The sequence below is a fragment of the Chiroxiphia lanceolata genome, chromosome 6 (genome assembly GCF_009829145.1).
Source record: "Chiroxiphia lanceolata isolate bChiLan1 chromosome 6, bChiLan1.pri, whole genome shotgun sequence".
Classification (NCBI taxonomy): domain Eukaryota; kingdom Metazoa; phylum Chordata; class Aves; order Passeriformes; family Pipridae; genus Chiroxiphia; species Chiroxiphia lanceolata.
The window spans coordinates 56,947,449-56,964,319 of record NC_045642.1 but is presented as its reverse complement, the minus strand read 5'-3'; the positions used below and the strand labels follow the sequence as shown (position 1 = coordinate 56,964,319).

At 44.4% G+C, this 16,871-nt stretch overlaps 1 protein-coding gene across 5 annotated transcripts; it reads left to right on the top strand.

Annotated features, from left to right (window-relative positions):
- The first annotated feature begins 6,052 nt into the window (after positions 1-6,052).
- Positions 6,053-15,645, top strand: CDCA4 (cell division cycle associated 4). Of its 5 annotated transcripts, XM_032691556.1 has the most exons (4): positions 6,053-6,201; positions 6,863-7,035; positions 9,656-9,736; positions 12,014-15,645. In XM_032691556.1, the coding sequence occupies exons 3-4, from the start codon at positions 9,698-9,700 to the stop codon at positions 12,767-12,769; spliced, it is 795 nt and encodes a 264-aa protein (XP_032547447.1). In that variant the 5' UTR covers positions 6,053-6,201; positions 6,863-7,035; positions 9,656-9,697; the 3' UTR covers positions 12,770-15,645. The 5 variants fall into 5 exon arrangements, with proteins under 5 accessions (XP_032547447.1, XP_032547448.1, XP_032547449.1 ...); XM_032691557.1 differs by lacking the exon at positions 6,863-7,035; XM_032691558.1 differs by lacking the exon at positions 6,863-7,035 and having other exon boundaries at positions 6,053-6,205.
- The last annotated feature ends 1,226 nt before the right edge of the window (positions 15,646-16,871 follow it).

Genomic DNA, 16,871 nt, shown 5'->3' with positions numbered 1-16,871 from the left:
TGCCATATTCAGACATGTATTAGCTGGTGTGTGGATTAGCTGGTGTGATGAGTGCTCTGACTATGCTATTCTCATTTTTTAAGCCACTAACATTTGATGCCAGCATCATTATCATCCAACATCAGGCTACAGTTAGCCCGCAAATGTTCACTCGCTTGATATGAGCTTTGGTTTGTTTTATAGGCACCAGATGCCTGCTGTTCTTTGTCCAACCCCTCCTGGAAGAGCAAGAGTCCTTTCAGGCTCAGAGCAGTGAAGGAGAAGCTTACCCTCACTGAAGGCTGAACAGAACTTCCAGCCACCTCTGTGGATCCACACATTAACACACTGTAACAAGACAAACATGCTTTCTCTTAAATTCAGTGCACTGTGATTGCAGCGAAGTTGTATCCTGTACCTGGCTTATGGGGCCCAGCTGAGCTGCTACTACAGGCTTATTTCTTAGGAAACAGCCACATTTAATTACCCTCCTTAGCCTTTCTTCCATCTGCCTCTGGATTTTTTAGGCTAGCTCTGCTGCAGGAATGTGCTTGCCTGCAGAAGCACTCAGGACTGTTTCATAATGCTGCCTATCTCAGAGGTAATCAGAATTTGCCAGGTTGGGCTTAAAAGAAATGGCACATTTAGGAGTGGGCCTCCTGCCCTACACTGGAGCCAAATTAAAAAGACAAACATATCTTAAATGCTTTAATCAAACAATAATTATGAGAGAAACAATACAGACTCAGAGCAAGTCCACGTTGTCTTTAGCAGGCAGAGGCAAGCAAGCTCCGTCCCCGTTCTGAACCAGTGGGATCACAGCCAAAAAACTCTTCCAAACCACATGCAGTTGTGCCTGTAAAGCACAGAGCTTGAGCTAACACACCTTGTCTCCCAGTTAGAGTCGCTAGCCAGAGCACAGCACTGCGCTGACGACAGCTCACAGCTTCCAGCTCAGGGCTGAGTCATGTCTGGTTCTTTTTTTTTTTTTTTTTGTCTTTCAGAAGCGCACTTTCAGCCCCGCTCCTGGACACTGAGTTTGTGTTACTTTCTGAGGTTTTATTAGCACTATCCAACTCAAAACCAGCCTTCTCGTCACAGCCGATGTGCGAAAGTCTGGCCAGCACAGCAGGGGCTGAGCAGCCCTCAGAAAGGAGCAGCAAAGCTCCCGACGCATCAAGCGCAGCCCAGCACAGACTTGTCCAGAAGGGAAGGAAGGGGGCTGGGACGGAGGGAGGGAGCAGTGGCTGCTTTCCAACGAGCATGGCACGCAGGTCACACCACCCTGTACCAGCCACCGCCGGAGGAAGGGGTTGGCCAGGGCTCCCGGCAGCGCAGGCGGGCTGTGGGATGGGGAGAGCCAGAGCTGGCTGCCAGCACAGCTCCCGCAGCCGCTGATGCTCCGCTCCGAGGAGGTGGCGCGGCTGGAGCCTGTGCGCACAAGCAGCGCTCACAGATTGGAGCCAGGCCCGTCCTTCATCCCTGCGGAGCACCAGCCAACAGCTGCCCAGCCAAGGGAAGGGGCCGAGGGCAGCAGCTCCACTCGAAACAGTCCTCCAGCTCAATGAAGCCCCACCACGTGCTGAGGATCGATCTGCACCTTGGACCTGCTTGGAGAGGTCAAGGCGATGCCTGTTCCTGTTAAACCAGCCCTGTACCTCCTGTTTCAGGCAAAGAAGAGCATCCCATTCATATTTTATACAGGTTGCCAGTGCTTTTAAATCCCTTTAGAACTGTCACTCGCTCTGAAGGTTTTACTGGGTGTCAGTGGTGACCCGATTTCCTAGGACAGACCTACTGAGCTGGTTTGCATCATTTTCCCAGTCCCCCGTGTTATTCATTTCATCAGCAGGTAGGCTGCTCTGCAGTGTCTCACTAGGTGCAATGCCTCTCAGTTGTCTGGAAGTTTTGGGTTGATACTCTGAATTACCTTCCCATTTAAAAGTTGCCCGACACTTCTAACCAGTAATTCCCTCCTTTCTTTGCTTTTCTTTGTATGCAGTTATTTTCTTCATTTTTCATTTCCCCTGTCAGGTTGTTCTGTAGACATCTCTGTCCAGCATAGCCCCACGCTTTGTCTCTCAAACTTTTGCTTTTGCTTGCAGATTATCTTAGCTGCAAAAGTTTCCCCAGATGAGATAGCTTTCTCAATATATAAATATCTCTTTAGGAAATTACCAGGTTTTCACCTGTTCTTTTTAACTGTGGTGTTAAAATTTCATTTACTGAAACCAGTAGGAGAGTGAAAACTTTTAGAGTGTAGCTAAAATTTGATTATTCTCTTTATTATACTGTGGTTATAATTAAATTAAATTCTTTTTATCTCTAGTTCTATCAGAGATTGTTTGCTCTCTAGTAAATACTTCAGGCTATTTTGTTTTGCATAGGTCTCTCCAGATTTTTCCATTTTGACTTTTTGAGTTTTGTTTCTCCCATATGCGAGGTGTGAGAGTTGTTTTCTCCTGAGAATAATCAAATCTCATCATATCTTGATGAGACACCAATAGTTTCTCAGCTTTTCAACGAAGATGGAGAGCCTTTCACAATTTTTGTTTCACTGGTTTAATCAGAAACATAGATGACGTAGTTCTTAAGCCATAAGACATCCTCTTGTTTCATAAGGTTTTTGGGGGGGAATCCACAAACAAAACAGTCAAGATCCTGTCATTGTAGCTAATCAGAAGGAAAAAAAAAAAAGGGGGGGGAATAAGGAGAGGGGACTTAAGTACTTTACTGTATAGATGATGCTATCACTACAAAGAGCCAAGCAAATGAACTCTTCTGGCAGTGACCCTCCGGGGAACAGCCCTCACACTGCCTCGAGAGGGGCCTCCACTGAGGCTCAAAGGTTCTTGCAGGATTTGTTGTGGGAACACCTATTTGAATTCCTGCCGAGCTAGGGCTGCCAGGGGGCTGGGGGGGGATGGTCAGGCCCTGCTGCTGGCTGTGAGAGGCGGTGGCTTGTGGGGGTGTGCTGAGAGAGAGCCCTAGGTCTGCTCCAGGAAGATGCTGAGAGTGTCTGGAGTGACGACTCCTGGAGTGACTGCGGCAGTCCTGACAAACCAGGGACTGTTTTTAGGAAGGACCGTGCCAGACGGGAATGTGCTTTTTCCAGATATTTTTCACACCAATCATCTTTTGCTTCACAAGTGATTTAGATCTTGCCAGGATTACATCTTGGCTTGACTGCATGTTGGGGGTTAAATTAAGTTTACTTATAGAATATTAGACATTAGTAGTCTAGGGTTAAGTTTAATTGTAACTTGCTTACAGCTTAGCATGAATGGGCCCTGTTCAAAGCCTGGGAACTTTAAATGTACTGTTTGTTAGCATGGAGAGCTAAGCAGGGGAGTAAACAGAGAAAGACTATCTTCAGATAAGGTTGAGGTCCTGAAGGGCCCCAAGCTGGAAGAAAAGAACAATTAAAGGCCTGCTAGAGAATATTGTAATAGAAAAACAAGGAAAAGCAGACCACTATTTTGACTGTCCAGGAGCCACTATGAGGATCTCTAGTTTGAAGTTAATGCAACACCATGTCATGGAGGGGATTTTCAATTTCCAATACGGGAAAACCACCCTGGAGAGCTGTGTGTTACAATGTGAAACCACAGGCATAACAGTGTAAACATCAACCTAGCTACTGATGAAAAACTCAGATCTGTGTGGTGTCAAGGGTGCTGGTATGGAAATATATCCAGGTAGTGCATGCACTCTGTTAAACAACAGCATGCACTGCTGCGAGGAGGGAATACTTACAAAGAGCTTCTTAGATGAACGTTATGATATTCCCAAGGAAACTATGGCCAATAATGTGATCCATAATAATGAAGGACATGGTGTGGTACTGTTACTATAAAGTGACAAATATGTGTTAAGAGTATATATATTGCATGTGGAAACTTCAGTTCCTTGCTGCAAGTCTGGGTACCATGGTAGAAAACACCTAAATGTTTGTCACTTAGAGACTTTTAAAGAAATACCTGAGTCGAGTGAAAGCCTAATGCTAAGACTGGTTGTAGTTGAGAATCTTAATTGATTCATCAGATCCAAAGCCATGTTTCGTGCTTTGATGTTATGCCTTTATTTCCCAAGTGAAATCCTTATTAAAGGACAGGGGCTAAGAAAAAATAAAATATAAAAAAACCCCAAAGCAAATCACACTACCAACACTAAAAATCAACAGCACCAAACCTACCAGGGTTCAAAAAGCATGTGGACAACACTCTCAGACACATGGTGTGATTCTTCGGGTTGTCCTGTGCAGGGCCAGGGAGCTGTCACTTCAAAAATCCTTGTGGATCCCTTCCGACTCAGGACATTCAATGACGAGCTGGGCAGAGCACGAGAATCTCTTTGTGGTATTGTTCCTGCACAGTTTTGATCATGTTTTTGCACCAGGATGCCATAAGCGCGGTGCCAAGAACCGTAAATAAACAAGGGCAAATACTGCGCTTTGAAACCTGTCTCGTCCCAAAGGCAGATCTTGCTTTGCCATGGAAATGCTATTTCCTCCTGCTTTATCACACCAAGCTACAGCTCTGCCGTTTCCCAGCCTTTTCTACGAGACCTCAGCTCCAAAGCCTCGCTGATGTCCCCGCTCTCGCTGTCTATCCCACCCTTTCTCCATTTCCCTCCCCTCCCCGCCGCGCCCCGGGGGCGGGAGGCGGCAGCTGCCGCCTCTGCGGCAGCCGCGGGCTGGGCCAGCCCCCCCTCCTTCCCTCTGGCAGCTCTGGAGCAGCCGGCACGTAGCTGCTCTGCCGGGAGAGCGACCGGGAGACGCTGGGGCGGCCTAAGTGGTTGCAGATGTGCAGCTGCACCGGGCTGGGGTCACAGCGGCGCGCAGGGCTCGGGGAGAGGGAGGGTTTGCTCAGCGAGGCAGCGGCAGCTCTGGGGACAGAATCACAGAAGCGATTAGGTTGGAAAAGACCTCACAGGTACTCGAGACCAACCTATGACCGAACACCACCATGTCAAACAGACCTGGCGCTAACTGCCGTGTCCAGTCTTTCCTTAAACACTTTCAGGGACATGACTCCACCACCTCCGTGGGCAGCCTGTTCCAGTGTCTAATCACTCTTGCTGTGAAGAGATTATTCCTAATGTCCAACCGAAACCTCCCCTAGCACAGTTTAAGGCTATGTCCTCTCATGCTGTCACTGCTTACCCGGGAGAAGAGACCGACCCCCAACCAGGTACAATCTCCTGTCAGGGAGTTATAGAGTGATAAGGTCACCCCAGAGCCGCCTTTTTTGCAGGCTAAACACCCCCCAGCTCCCTCAGCTGCTCCTCATAAGATTTGTGCTCCAGACTCTTCAACAGCTCCATTGCCCTTCTCTGGGCCTGCTCCAGTACCTCAGTGTCCTTCCTGGACTGAGGGGGCCAGAAGTGGACAGCGGGATGAACATTGCCCTTGTCCTGCCGGCCACACTATTTTTGATACAAGCCAGGATGCCACTGGCCTTCTTGGCCCACCTGGGCTGGTATTCGGACAGCGGCTCCCTGCGGTGTGCGAGGCGTCACCCCCTCCCCAAGGACGCGGGTTCCCGGCTGTGACTGCGAGACCCGAGGTCGAGTGACCGGGCCCGAACAGGAAACGCCACAGGCCTTGCTAATGGAGTCCTGAGGCCCCCTGACATCCCGGCGGGGAGCAGCGCCGGGGGCTCCCCAGCCCTGAAGGAAGCGGCGCCTGACGTCGGGGAGCGCCGGAGCAGCCAACGCCCCCCTCCCGCGGCTCCCCGCGGGCTGCAGCACGGCCAGGTCTGAACCTGTTCCCGCCGGAGCCCGTGGCCGACAGCCCAGACACGCCGCGGGGCCCTGGCCGCCGTTTGAAATCGGGGAAGCCCCGCCTCACCCCCGCCCCCGCCCCCCTCAGCCTCTCAGGGCCGAGGGGCAGGGCCCGGCCGCCATGGCAACCCCACCGCCTCCGGGGGCGGAGCCCGGGGCGGGACAGGCGGGCTCCATGACCAATCGCAGCGCTGAGCGGCGGCTGCGCGGCTTGGCGGCAGCCAATAGCAGCGGTCGCCGCGCACCCGGTGGGCGTGGCCGCCGGGGAAGGCCCGCCCCCGAGGCCGCGGGTCCCTTTGTGGGGTTTGACAATAAGATGGCGGGCGGGGGGAGGCGGGGCCGTGTGGCCCCGCCCGTCCCTCAGGCGCGGAGCGGGCGGTGAGGCGGGAGCGGCGTGCGGGCTCCTGCGCGGGCGGCGGCGACAGCAGCGGCGAGGCAGTGAGTGAGTACGGTGGGCTGGGCTGGGTTGGGCCCTTGGGGGGCTGGTGCCGGCGGAGCCCGCGGAGGGGTCAGAGCCGATTCAAAATGGCGGCGGGAGCGCGGGGCGATGAGTAACCGCCGGGCGCGCTGAGGGGCCGGGGCAGGCGGGACAAGAGCCCCGTTCCCCCGTTCCCTTCTCCTCCTCCGCTGGGTCTCGTCCCCAGCCGCGCTCCCGCGTCGCCCCCGCCTCCACCCCCGGGCTCCCCGCTGCCCTCCCACCGCCGGGCAGCTCCCCCTCGCTCCCCGCCCCGGTCCCGCCTCTCCCCCCGGTTCTGCCGAGCTCCCCCCGCTCGGCGCACCCCGGCCCCGTCTGCGTTTCTACGAGCTCCTGCCCCAGCTGCCCAGACTGCCCTTCCTCGGGAGTTGGAGCCCCTTCCCGAATCCCTCGTGCCCCGGAGAGGTGCCTGCCAACCAGCCCCCTACGCCCCGGGGGTGGACCAGACCCCAGAGCTTTATATAGAGTCCTTTGTCCCGGTCCGAATAGGGATGTTTCTGGCCCTGCCAGTCCTCTGCTGTGTCTGCATCCCACCTTATGACTCGACACCACCATATGCGCCCACGTGCGTGTCTAAAGAGGAGTAGTAGCTCTCTTTCCGTCGTTTTTTTCACCGTTACACAGAGCTTTGGTTTCTTCCCACGGTTCTTAGAAAAGCCAGTGTTGGAGTGGAGAGGACTAGAGTGGTAGAGGGGAGATACAACCCCTTCTTGTCTTCCCTTGCTAACCATCATCACTGTACTTAAAGCTGTACAGAAGGCAGACTGTGCTTCACTGAACCTCCAGCACTGGCCTAGGTAGGTCTTGTCCGCTTTCTCCTAAAAATGAGCACTTCTAAAATTCCCTGTCTTCTCTGTTACCCCAGCTAACGGGAAGCAGCTTTTTCCCTTCAGTACTTAACTGTATCTTTGGCAGCATATCACTATATGAGTCTGAATTGACTGTGAATCTGGAATGCCTTAAGTTGATGCTCCAGTAAGAGTCGGATCAGATTTCAAGCACCTTATTTGTAAAGCAGACTGGGAATTTGTCAATCCTAAAACCAAAACTTGTAATGAATTACATAATACTGTGCTCCCTGTGCTACTATTAAAAACAAAGCAAACACCAAAACTCCTTTTTCCTGGTGTGTTATTCTGCAGCTGGCTGTTGTCTCCTTGACAGCTTTTTTTTTTTTTTTTTGTATAGCTGTTTCATACAGAGGTTTAGTTTAACATACCAAGTTTGAGCTCATGACACTGGGATAGCAGTGGAAGATGGGAGATGATGTAACTAGTCCAGACATTGCCTCTTGGGCAGAGGCAGATGCTTGAAATTATTGGGGGATTTTGAACACCTTGACTCTGAAGCAGGAGCAGTCTTGCTTCTGTGTACCGAAGGGCTTTACACAATGGATAATGCCTTTTTGAGTACCTTAATACATAAATCAATAGGAAAACGTAGTGAGATTTTAATTAATTAAGTTTTAAATTCAGCATTCTCTTGAGATGAGTGCTTGTTGGAGATAGTGCAGAGAAGTCTGCGGGAGGTCATTTATGCGCAAGGTTTTAATTGCATCTGATAATGGCTATGAAGTTAACGTGCTTTTACAAAGAACTTGGGTTCTGATGCACACATGTATGCCAGTTAACAGAACCTAAAGAAATTATTGCTGTGATGGGCTTATTCTCATAAGTTTATACTAACAGAGGTCCACGTGGTTTGGCAGTTGCTCTAGGGAAGAACCTGGAATCACATGCCCATTATTATATTGCATGGGAAAACTTTCCTTCTTTAGTATGTAAATAGGTTACAGACTGGACTGGTCTGTCAGCATCCCCTGTCATTTAGTTTGTCTACGTGGTAATGGCTCTTTTACCAAGAGCTCCTTCAACGGTCCCCTCCTGTATTGGTCCGCTATTTTGGGAGGCAAACAGCCGAAGCCTGTTCCCCGAAAATTGCCAGATAAACCAAATAGCACCAGAAAATATTTCAGTTTGTTTTTCTCATGACTGCACTGTTTTTACCTGTAGTTATTGTGGGGTGGTTTTTTGTTTGGGTGGGTTTTTTTTAAACGAAGTTTCTGCCCATGTCACCTACCCTACAGGAAAGTAGAAATTTTGGGATTCAAATAGTTACCATATGCAGGCTTTCAAAGAGATAATTTTTCATTTATAGAGTGTTTTGAAAGTATACCTGGGGAGCAAAAACTTCTGACATTTTATAGTGTCATAAAGTATTCACCAGAAATAAAAAATAGTTTATTGGTTTGATACTGTGGTGTCTGACTGAAGTTGTAGTTCAGATGCCTTGAGACACTATTTTGAATGTTGCTGTGGGCTCAGTCCATGAAAGAGAATGAGACTATGAGTTGGTTGAAATACAGTTTCCATGAATATTTGGGGTCAAGTCAGAGGATTTTGGCTTGAGAATGTTAAAGGTGGGGTTTTTTTCCATTGTGGTATTTTAGTAACTATGCAGCTTCTTGAGGAAAAACATGTTTTCTACACCCCCACCCGCAAGTCCTTTGTCGGCCACCTTCTTCCCTCCCAATATCGAGAGCAAACACCCTTGAAAAATTGTTTGTTACTACCCACAGTAGAAAACAAGAGGGGGATATCCATGTGCATCCTCTTTACTTGTTTCTTTTCTAGGTATGCATTTCAGTTGCAGACACGGAACTGTCTTGTATTGTACAGACATGTCTAGAAAAGTATCTGAATTGTTTTCATAGTTTATCATAAAAGTTTTTGTAGCCTGTTGAAACAGCATTCTTTTCGGATTCAGTAATTAAGGGAATTGTTGCATATGATTGGAAGTTGTGTTTGATATATAAAATCTTATTTTGCCTTAAATGTGTTTTAAAAACTCAGCCTTTATAGTTAAAACAATTTCATTGCTGTCATTACTTTCATTATTGTCATCTTGCAAAGTAAATCTTAGTCATAAAGTTTCTGTGCTGGTAAAGGAAAATTCTCTCTGGGTTAGCTGTGTTTCAGTTTTGAGTTTGTGCCTGCCTGCTCTTTTTCTCTAGATGCTACAGAGATATGCAGGGCTTTGTACAGCAAGGTGAAAAATGTATCGTTTTGTAACAAAAGTAACTTGCTTTCAGTAGGTTTTGTGCTCACTTCAATTTTTCAGATGAGCACTGAAGATTTTGTTTGCTCTTTAAATGGCAAAAGGTGTAGGGATAAGGGAGAGGCTGGTCCAAAGGTCAGGGTAATAGCCTAGGACTTGGAATTAAACTGGCAGTTTCCTTCTGCTGCAGATTTTGGGTGTATTGTTGGCCAAATCACCTTTGTGCTCTAGCAGTGAATTTGGTTTAATAGTACTATTTAAGTTTGTAGGAATGACATGAGAATAGAGATATCAAAGCAAAACTGTTTTGTTCTTCATCTCCTGTCCTTGTCTGACATCCTACTTCCCCATACTTGGTAGGTGGTGCTCTCACTTTTGCTGTATGGACTCTTGCTCAGTAGCATGGGAGAAGAGGAAGGACTGCATCAAACACAGTTACTGGTATGTCATTTTTTGTTTCTTAAATTAAACCATAACACAGTATTTTGTGCAGTCACAAGAACAGGGTGACAAAGAGCTGGCTTTATGATGTAAGACACTAATTGGAAGCAAGTGTTATAAAAAACCCCCAGTGAATGCTGTGAAAGGTTTACCTTTAAGAATCCATAAACATTTTTCCTCTGCTCCTACGTGCCCAAGTGTATGAGTGATGTATTGAGGTTTTCAGATTTTCTGCTGTGTTCTGTTTTCTGTTGGTCTGCCTTCGAAGGCATTTAAATGCCAAACATTAGGTGTATGTAAACCAGGTTAACATTCAATTGAAGTTTTAATTACTCTTCACAAGAATATAAGTTGAAATAAAAGAAACTTCAAACTCTGCACAGTGTTTAATGTTTGATGACGTGGTTTGTTAATAGTCCCAAAAGATATTTCTAGAGGTTGTTTCACATGGAGGGGAGGGTGAGTGGCTGTACATAAATAGGATATCTTCTGATAGGAAGTTTGCAGGAATGTCTAAAAATCTGGAAAAGGCACTGTCAGGCAGAAACACAGGTTATATTTAATGAGAATTATGCAAATATGTTAGGTTACAGGATAAAATTTTTAAAGAAAGTTCTAAGGTGTTTAATATATTGTTATTCCATGGATAACTTTTTAAGAAATACTGAAAAATAACCATAAGACCAAGTTCATGTATTCTATATTGTAGTCTCTGCACATTAAGATTTCTAAAGAGTTTTGTACCTTCAGTGGAAAGGAGTCTTTTAAGAGTCAGCAAATCCCAAAAAAGGTTATTTCATGGATATGTACAGCAGTGTAAGAAGTGTTGTACAGAGTCAAACCAAGTGTTTATCTCACTACTGTGCTATCCCCAGGTTTTCACAGTAGATAAGCATGTAATGCATTTTGAAAAGAACAGTGTTGTTGCCCTTTGGTGGATTTTTAGTGACTCTGAAAAAGCTGAGAGAGAGCTCTCAGAAAATACATGGAATATACTGTAGCAACCAGAAAAGCAAGGCAGAGTTTAGGGCTTACTAAGGGAAATGGGAAATTATATAGAAAGACACTGCAATAGTATTTTGGTTTTATCAGCTTTTGGTTGAAAAACTGTGTTTTGTTTGGGTTACTGCATTAAAAAAAAAATCCCCAGATATTGGACAAACAGGAATTTTAAGGACAGAAGACTTAGAAGGGAAGTAACAAAGAAGCATAAATGGAAAGATCAGATACCAGCTTTCATTTGCAGCCTGATTTTTTATAAGACTAGAAGAAATTATACCTACTACATTAAAAAAAAAAAAGCTACTTTGTATTCCAAGGATCAGCTGCAATATTTGCATGAGGCACTGTTGTCAAAAATAGTGCAGTTCAGAAGAGCTGAGGCTGGTACTTACGAGGCACACCTTGGAAAGTTCAGCAAGTGACTTTTAGATGTGAATAATGAGAAGCCTGCATGCAGCCTGTGTATTTTTAGCTAGTGAACCTAAACTAGGAATACAGGGATTTTGCTGTCTTAAGTCAACTGGGAAAGGAGTATAGTAGCCCATATGGAGGATGACTGTTACTATCCTTATTGGACTTGCACAATTCTTATTGGAATTATGCAGTTCACCTACTCACCTGAGTAAGGGAACCGGAAGGACTGCTTTGGGCACCTCAGCTGAATGTCTCAAGTTGCATGGAACAAATCTAGATACTACTCTCTGTGTGGCCAAAATAAGCTAATCTTTTCACAAATGCTGCCCGTAGTGTTTTTTTCACGTTGCTGCTTTGTTAGGCATGTTAATGTTCTGGAGGGGTCAAATCTTTTAAAGATGGTGTGCCAGGTTGTATTTTTATTTCCAAAATTAGAGGTTAAGCATGCCAGTAGAAACTCGGGAGGAGCGAGGAGACACTGCCTCTCCAGTAGGTGAAATACAGCCAGTGAGATGTTTGCTTCTGTGCGAAGCAGCGGCTCCTGGCTTCCATCAAGTGTGGAGCTTCATGGGAGCCAGGAGCTGGGAGCCCCTGCCTCTCTCCAGTGCCATGCCTTGTGGACCTGCTCACCCCTGGTTCCTGAATGCCGTCTTTGGGACCCGGTCCATATGTTCCTGACCCATGTTGTACCACACTGGCTTTCTATAACCTGGTATGACAATTCTGATGTTTCTATCTTTAAAGAATTTGCTTTTTAAATTTAAGATTAAAATTTGCTGTTCTGTTTTTTAGTCTTTTTTTGTTTCTCCCCTCCCTCCTGTGCTGTTGCTGTTGTACAAGATTTGTTTGTTTTTTTGACAGGACACAATGTTTGTTCGAGGATTAAAGAGAAAATGTTTTGATGGTGAAGAAGATATCGAAGGGACTCTGGCTGGTATTAAGGCTATTCCTTCCTATAATCTTCAGAGGCAGTCGCTTTTAGATATGTCCTTGGTTAAACTTCAGCTGTGTCACATGCTGGTTGAACCCAACCTCTGTCGTTCAGTACTTATAGCCAACACGGTACGTCAGATCCAAGAGGAAATGACTCAGGATGGGACTTGGCAGATGATAAATACACAGAGTACAGGGCAGACATCCCTGGATCGTCTTGTTTCAACAGATATCCTCTGTCGTTCATCTAGGGAACAAGCTGAGGGAAAGCATGTTCCAGGTTATGGTACTTTCAGTAAAGACTTTGAGGGTGACGAGGGACAAGATAGTTCAGAAACTATGTCAACAGCCTCTTCAGTGCAAGCTCCGAGAAACCTGCAGAGCAACGTGTGGGAAATGGAGAATCCACAAGAAAATAAAGGAAACTTTCAGAAATCTTTAGATCAAATATTTGAGACACTGGAGAATAAAAGTCCTAATTCGGTTGAAGATCTGTTTTCAGAAGTTGACAATTCTTACTATGATCTTGATACTATGTTAACAGGCATGATGAGCAACACAAAAATGGGACATTGTGATGGGCTTGAAACATTTTCTTCTCCAACAAATACAACTTCTAACTCTAATTGTAAATCTGATCTTAATGAGCTTGATCATATTGTGGAAATCCTTGTTGAATCCTGAAACTCCTTGTGTAGGAGGTAAAGATCTGTTAATGCGAAGAAAAGACTTGAGAGTTTAATGTTACCGGGAAGAAAAGACTCCATAGTTTGTTCTATCAAATCTGCACGAGTATTTTACAAATATCTATATATTATATAGATATAGATATATTAAGAAGCACTTCATATTGCGAAATAGTGTTAACTCTTAAAGTTAACCTGCAACTTGTAGTGTCATAATCTGGTTTATCGTCCACTGAACTGTAAGTACATACAGTAAATGTTTCTAAGTTCAGGGTCCAAGGCTCTCGAAATTGGGTTCCTTTTACCAATTTGTTTTAGCCTTTGATGGATGATAAGCTCAGTGAGAGGAACTCTGTCATCTTCTTATACTTCTCCCCATAAAAATGATAATAAACCGAGAGAGAAGTTGGATAACTGGTTTCCTATTTTCCTCCGGTTTCCACTTTGTGGTGTGTTACACCACAAAACTCCTACCATATCTGCTGCTTCTGTTCTAAGTCTCTACATGGCTCTTAAAGAGCAGTATGCAATAGTTCCTGTTACCCTTGCTAGCTTCTTCTGGATTTTGCTACAATTTTTACTTCACAAATAGTTTTAAAGTGTTTACTGGTGTTTAGATCTTTCCAGGTATTTTCCTAAAATATATTTTTACTACAGATGTTATGTCAGCTGCTAACTTAGTAACTTTTGATCATATCTGCAGTTGATGTATTTTTTGCAAGATTTTCAAAAAGGGATGTTTTTTTTTACCGTGAGCTACCTAATGTAGTTCAGTAAAGTGTATGTAAATGTAAATATACAATTTTATACTTTACATTAAAATGTAAGAGCTGTTTTCATTATTCTGTTTTATAGAGTAGTACTTTACTAAATTGAGAATTGTACATTTATGCTTTTCATACCCCGCATACTTGAGTATCATTATAGGAAGAGCTTTGATCCAGCTAGATACAATTACATTTAATTCATTTCAGACCATACTTTTTGTTAACTACAAACCTAAATTACGTAGGTTTTTATTTATGTGTATTTATATGTAAATGTCATCAAGTGAATTGTTTATCACTGAAGTCTACCATCAAATATTTGTTTATATGGGATAACTATCTTGCACTAATTACTACAGAAAGTGTTATTAGCGGCCTTTAAATCTCACTGGTATGTCATGATGTCTTGTCATAATTAATATGCTCCACTCTTACCAAGGGTTTCCTCTTGGCTTCTTTTTTTAATAACAAAAGATAATACAACATGGGATGGTGGTCTTTTCTTCACATTCAATTTAGAATGTATATGATTAGACTTCTTCCTATGAGGCTTTTTTAGGGGAAAGGAATAATTGAAGTACAGCCTATGGTTTTGTTACAAAATAACAAATGTTTGCCATCACAAGCTGCTGCTGGGGAAAAAGCCCCAGCTAGCAGGGAGTAGAGAAGGGGAAAAGATGGACTGGTTTCTGGAATGTGTTAGCACTGGCTCTGCCAGGGGAGGCATCTGCCAGTGACTCGGTTGTTTTCTGTAGATCTGAACCAAGCAAGTTGCTGAACATGAAAAGAAAACCTTGCTGTGTCTGACAAGCTCTGCCTTCCCACGAGTGACCTTCCCTACTATGCACTGTCCTTGGCAGATCCTCAAACCCCTGAAAAGGGGACTGGGGTTGTTAAGGACCTTTGAGTATCACATCAAGAAAAGGAGACCACTGAGCTTATGTTTTAAACAAGTGCTTTAGAATCATGTGCTTTGAGGAAAAATTAGAGCAATTAGCTAAATTTTTCAAACTCAGTAGTTGCATGAAACCACACACTTGGTGTGAGTCTTCAGTGAATCTGAAAGTGTTTCTTGTATTAAGCTTGGCATAACATAATCTGTAGTGACTGTAGTAGTTAAGCATTGCTTCCTCAATTAAAGCTTGATCAATAACTTCATATTAAAGGATGAAATACCACATAGGCACTTGCAAGTTCAGTCCATATGATATAGCTGGACCAAAGAAAAGCCAATGCTACATGTCTTAATCAATTGAGATGGGTGTTGCAGTAGTTCATCTTGCTTCAGGAGTCTACAAATGTTGATGCAAACTGTCATACCTCCCAATGAAATAACAGTCTGCTTTATTTGGTAGTGTTTGCCGTAGAGATTGCTCCAAAATTATAAACTTGCAGGTAATTTTTGCTCGATGTTTTCCTGTGTGTGAACCACTGAATTGGACAGCAGATGCCTTAGGGTAAAGCAGAAAGCCAGGCAGTCTTATAAAGGGAACATCATCGTTAAATTGAATAACTAAATATCTTCTGTTTCTCTGGGAAAGTTCCCCCAAACTGCTCTAAACTGTCTTTAAATAGTCTGAACTGTCTGCATGTTGCAGGTAGGAATTAGTATCATTTGTTCATAACTGTTATATATGTCAGATGCACGTGTGTGCATTTCTAACTCTATACCTTTATGCTGTACAGTGGATCTAGCTGGGTGCATTCCTTTACTGGGGAAGCTGTGCCTAATTAAAACAATTTGTAGAGACTGTGTGGCTTAACGGGAAAGGTATTGGGTAAATATGCTTTTATGGAGTTAAGCATTTAAACAGAAATATATATCCTGTTTTATTACATTCTTAAAACTTACGCCAAATATGTGCTTTTACAAGCCTGACATCTTGGCTTGGCAGGTATAAGAATTGGTGTTGCTGAAACTTGCACAGTCACTGTACTGATGTGTGCCTTCAACTGGTCTGACTTTGCAGAGACCAGTCAGTGTAAAATCAGCTTGTGTCCCCACTGCTCTAATAACATGTCTCAGTCTAATTCAGCTGCTTGTGTTTTGCCTCTCCTGGTAGAAAATGAGGAAAAAAGGAATTAAAAAAAGAGCTTTATTTTCTAACTGCCATTGTGATTTGTTTGCTAGTCTAAAGAGGTATTGGTTAAATATGCATGACGTAAAGGTTAATACAATGTTTCCCCTCTATTTGTTCCTCTGAGGTACTGAGGACACAGTAAGATGGTAAATTCTAAATTACTTACTGAGCTGTTAATACAAATGGTAAGAGGTTATACTTGCTGCTGGGGATTTTCTTAATTTCTACATATAAATGGGAAATAATTTAGCCTCTGTTAAATTAGGAAAGGCTTCTGACAGATTTTGCTGCCATTTTTGTGCTCCAAGGGAAAAACGTCATGGAGTTTGCATGGCAGTCAGTGCCACGTGTGAAACAAGGCTGTTGGTTTGCGTGATGTAACTGGGCTGCACACTTGCACAAAACAAACTTTCAAGCACATAGCTAATATCAAATCTGCTTCCTCCTCAGGTAACCTTGAGTATCTGTCCCCTTCTGCCTCCGTGCCTGTGGTTTTATTTGTCCTTCTCCCTTGCCAGAAAATGCCAGGTTCTGTAGCTCTGGCGTTCAGCAAGTGCAAGAAGTGCGAGGATCCAGGCTGCAGTAACAAGAGCTTGCCTGCCTATTGCTTCCCTGTTTGCTTAGTGTTTGTTGTTTTCTTTTAATCTGTGAGCCTGTCTAGCAAAACATGTCACTATCTCTATGAACAGAGCCATATTTGCCTCAAGGACAAATTTGGTCAACGAAGAGGGAATTTCTTTGGATGAAAAGCACCTTTCCTGACCAGACTGCATCGGGAGAGCAGCAGTGAGGGGTTCCAGCCTTGAACAAAGTAGGGATTCACATGTGAGCTGAGCCTTCAGACTAACCAGGAACTACCTGTTTTGAAAGCTGTCCTTAGACTTTTTTTGAAGTCTTGGGTATGTCTGGGCTGCTTTAGTAGGCATCTTAAAAGACATTATTGTAAATTGACTGAGAGTGTAGTTTCATATTGTAATTACCAGACCATTATGGATTTTTTGTGCCGCAGAATATTGATTTGAGTGTATGGGTGCTTTACAGTCCTGCAAACTATTCCATACTCCCATACAACTAAAGAGCTGTCAAAAGGTAGAATGAAAAAAAAATCCATTTATTTGCTGACATCTAGGATAAGACAAATAAAAATGCTTTCAATAGTGACTTCTGTTCAAAGTGTAAGTATGCTTCTGTCTCAGGTCTAGGATGTATAGTCCCATATGCAAAAAAACATGACATGATGACAAATTTTGTT

Excerpts from the sequence above, each read along its gene's own strand:
- CDCA4 (XM_032691555.1), top strand. The coding sequence starts at position 11,796 with ATGCCGTCTTTGGGACCCGGTCCATATGTTCCTGACCCATGTTGTACC. Across the intron at positions 11,865-12,013 it reads CACTGGCTTTCTATAACCTG|GACACAATGTTTGTTCGAGG; the intron begins GTATGACAATTC and ends TTTTTTTGACAG.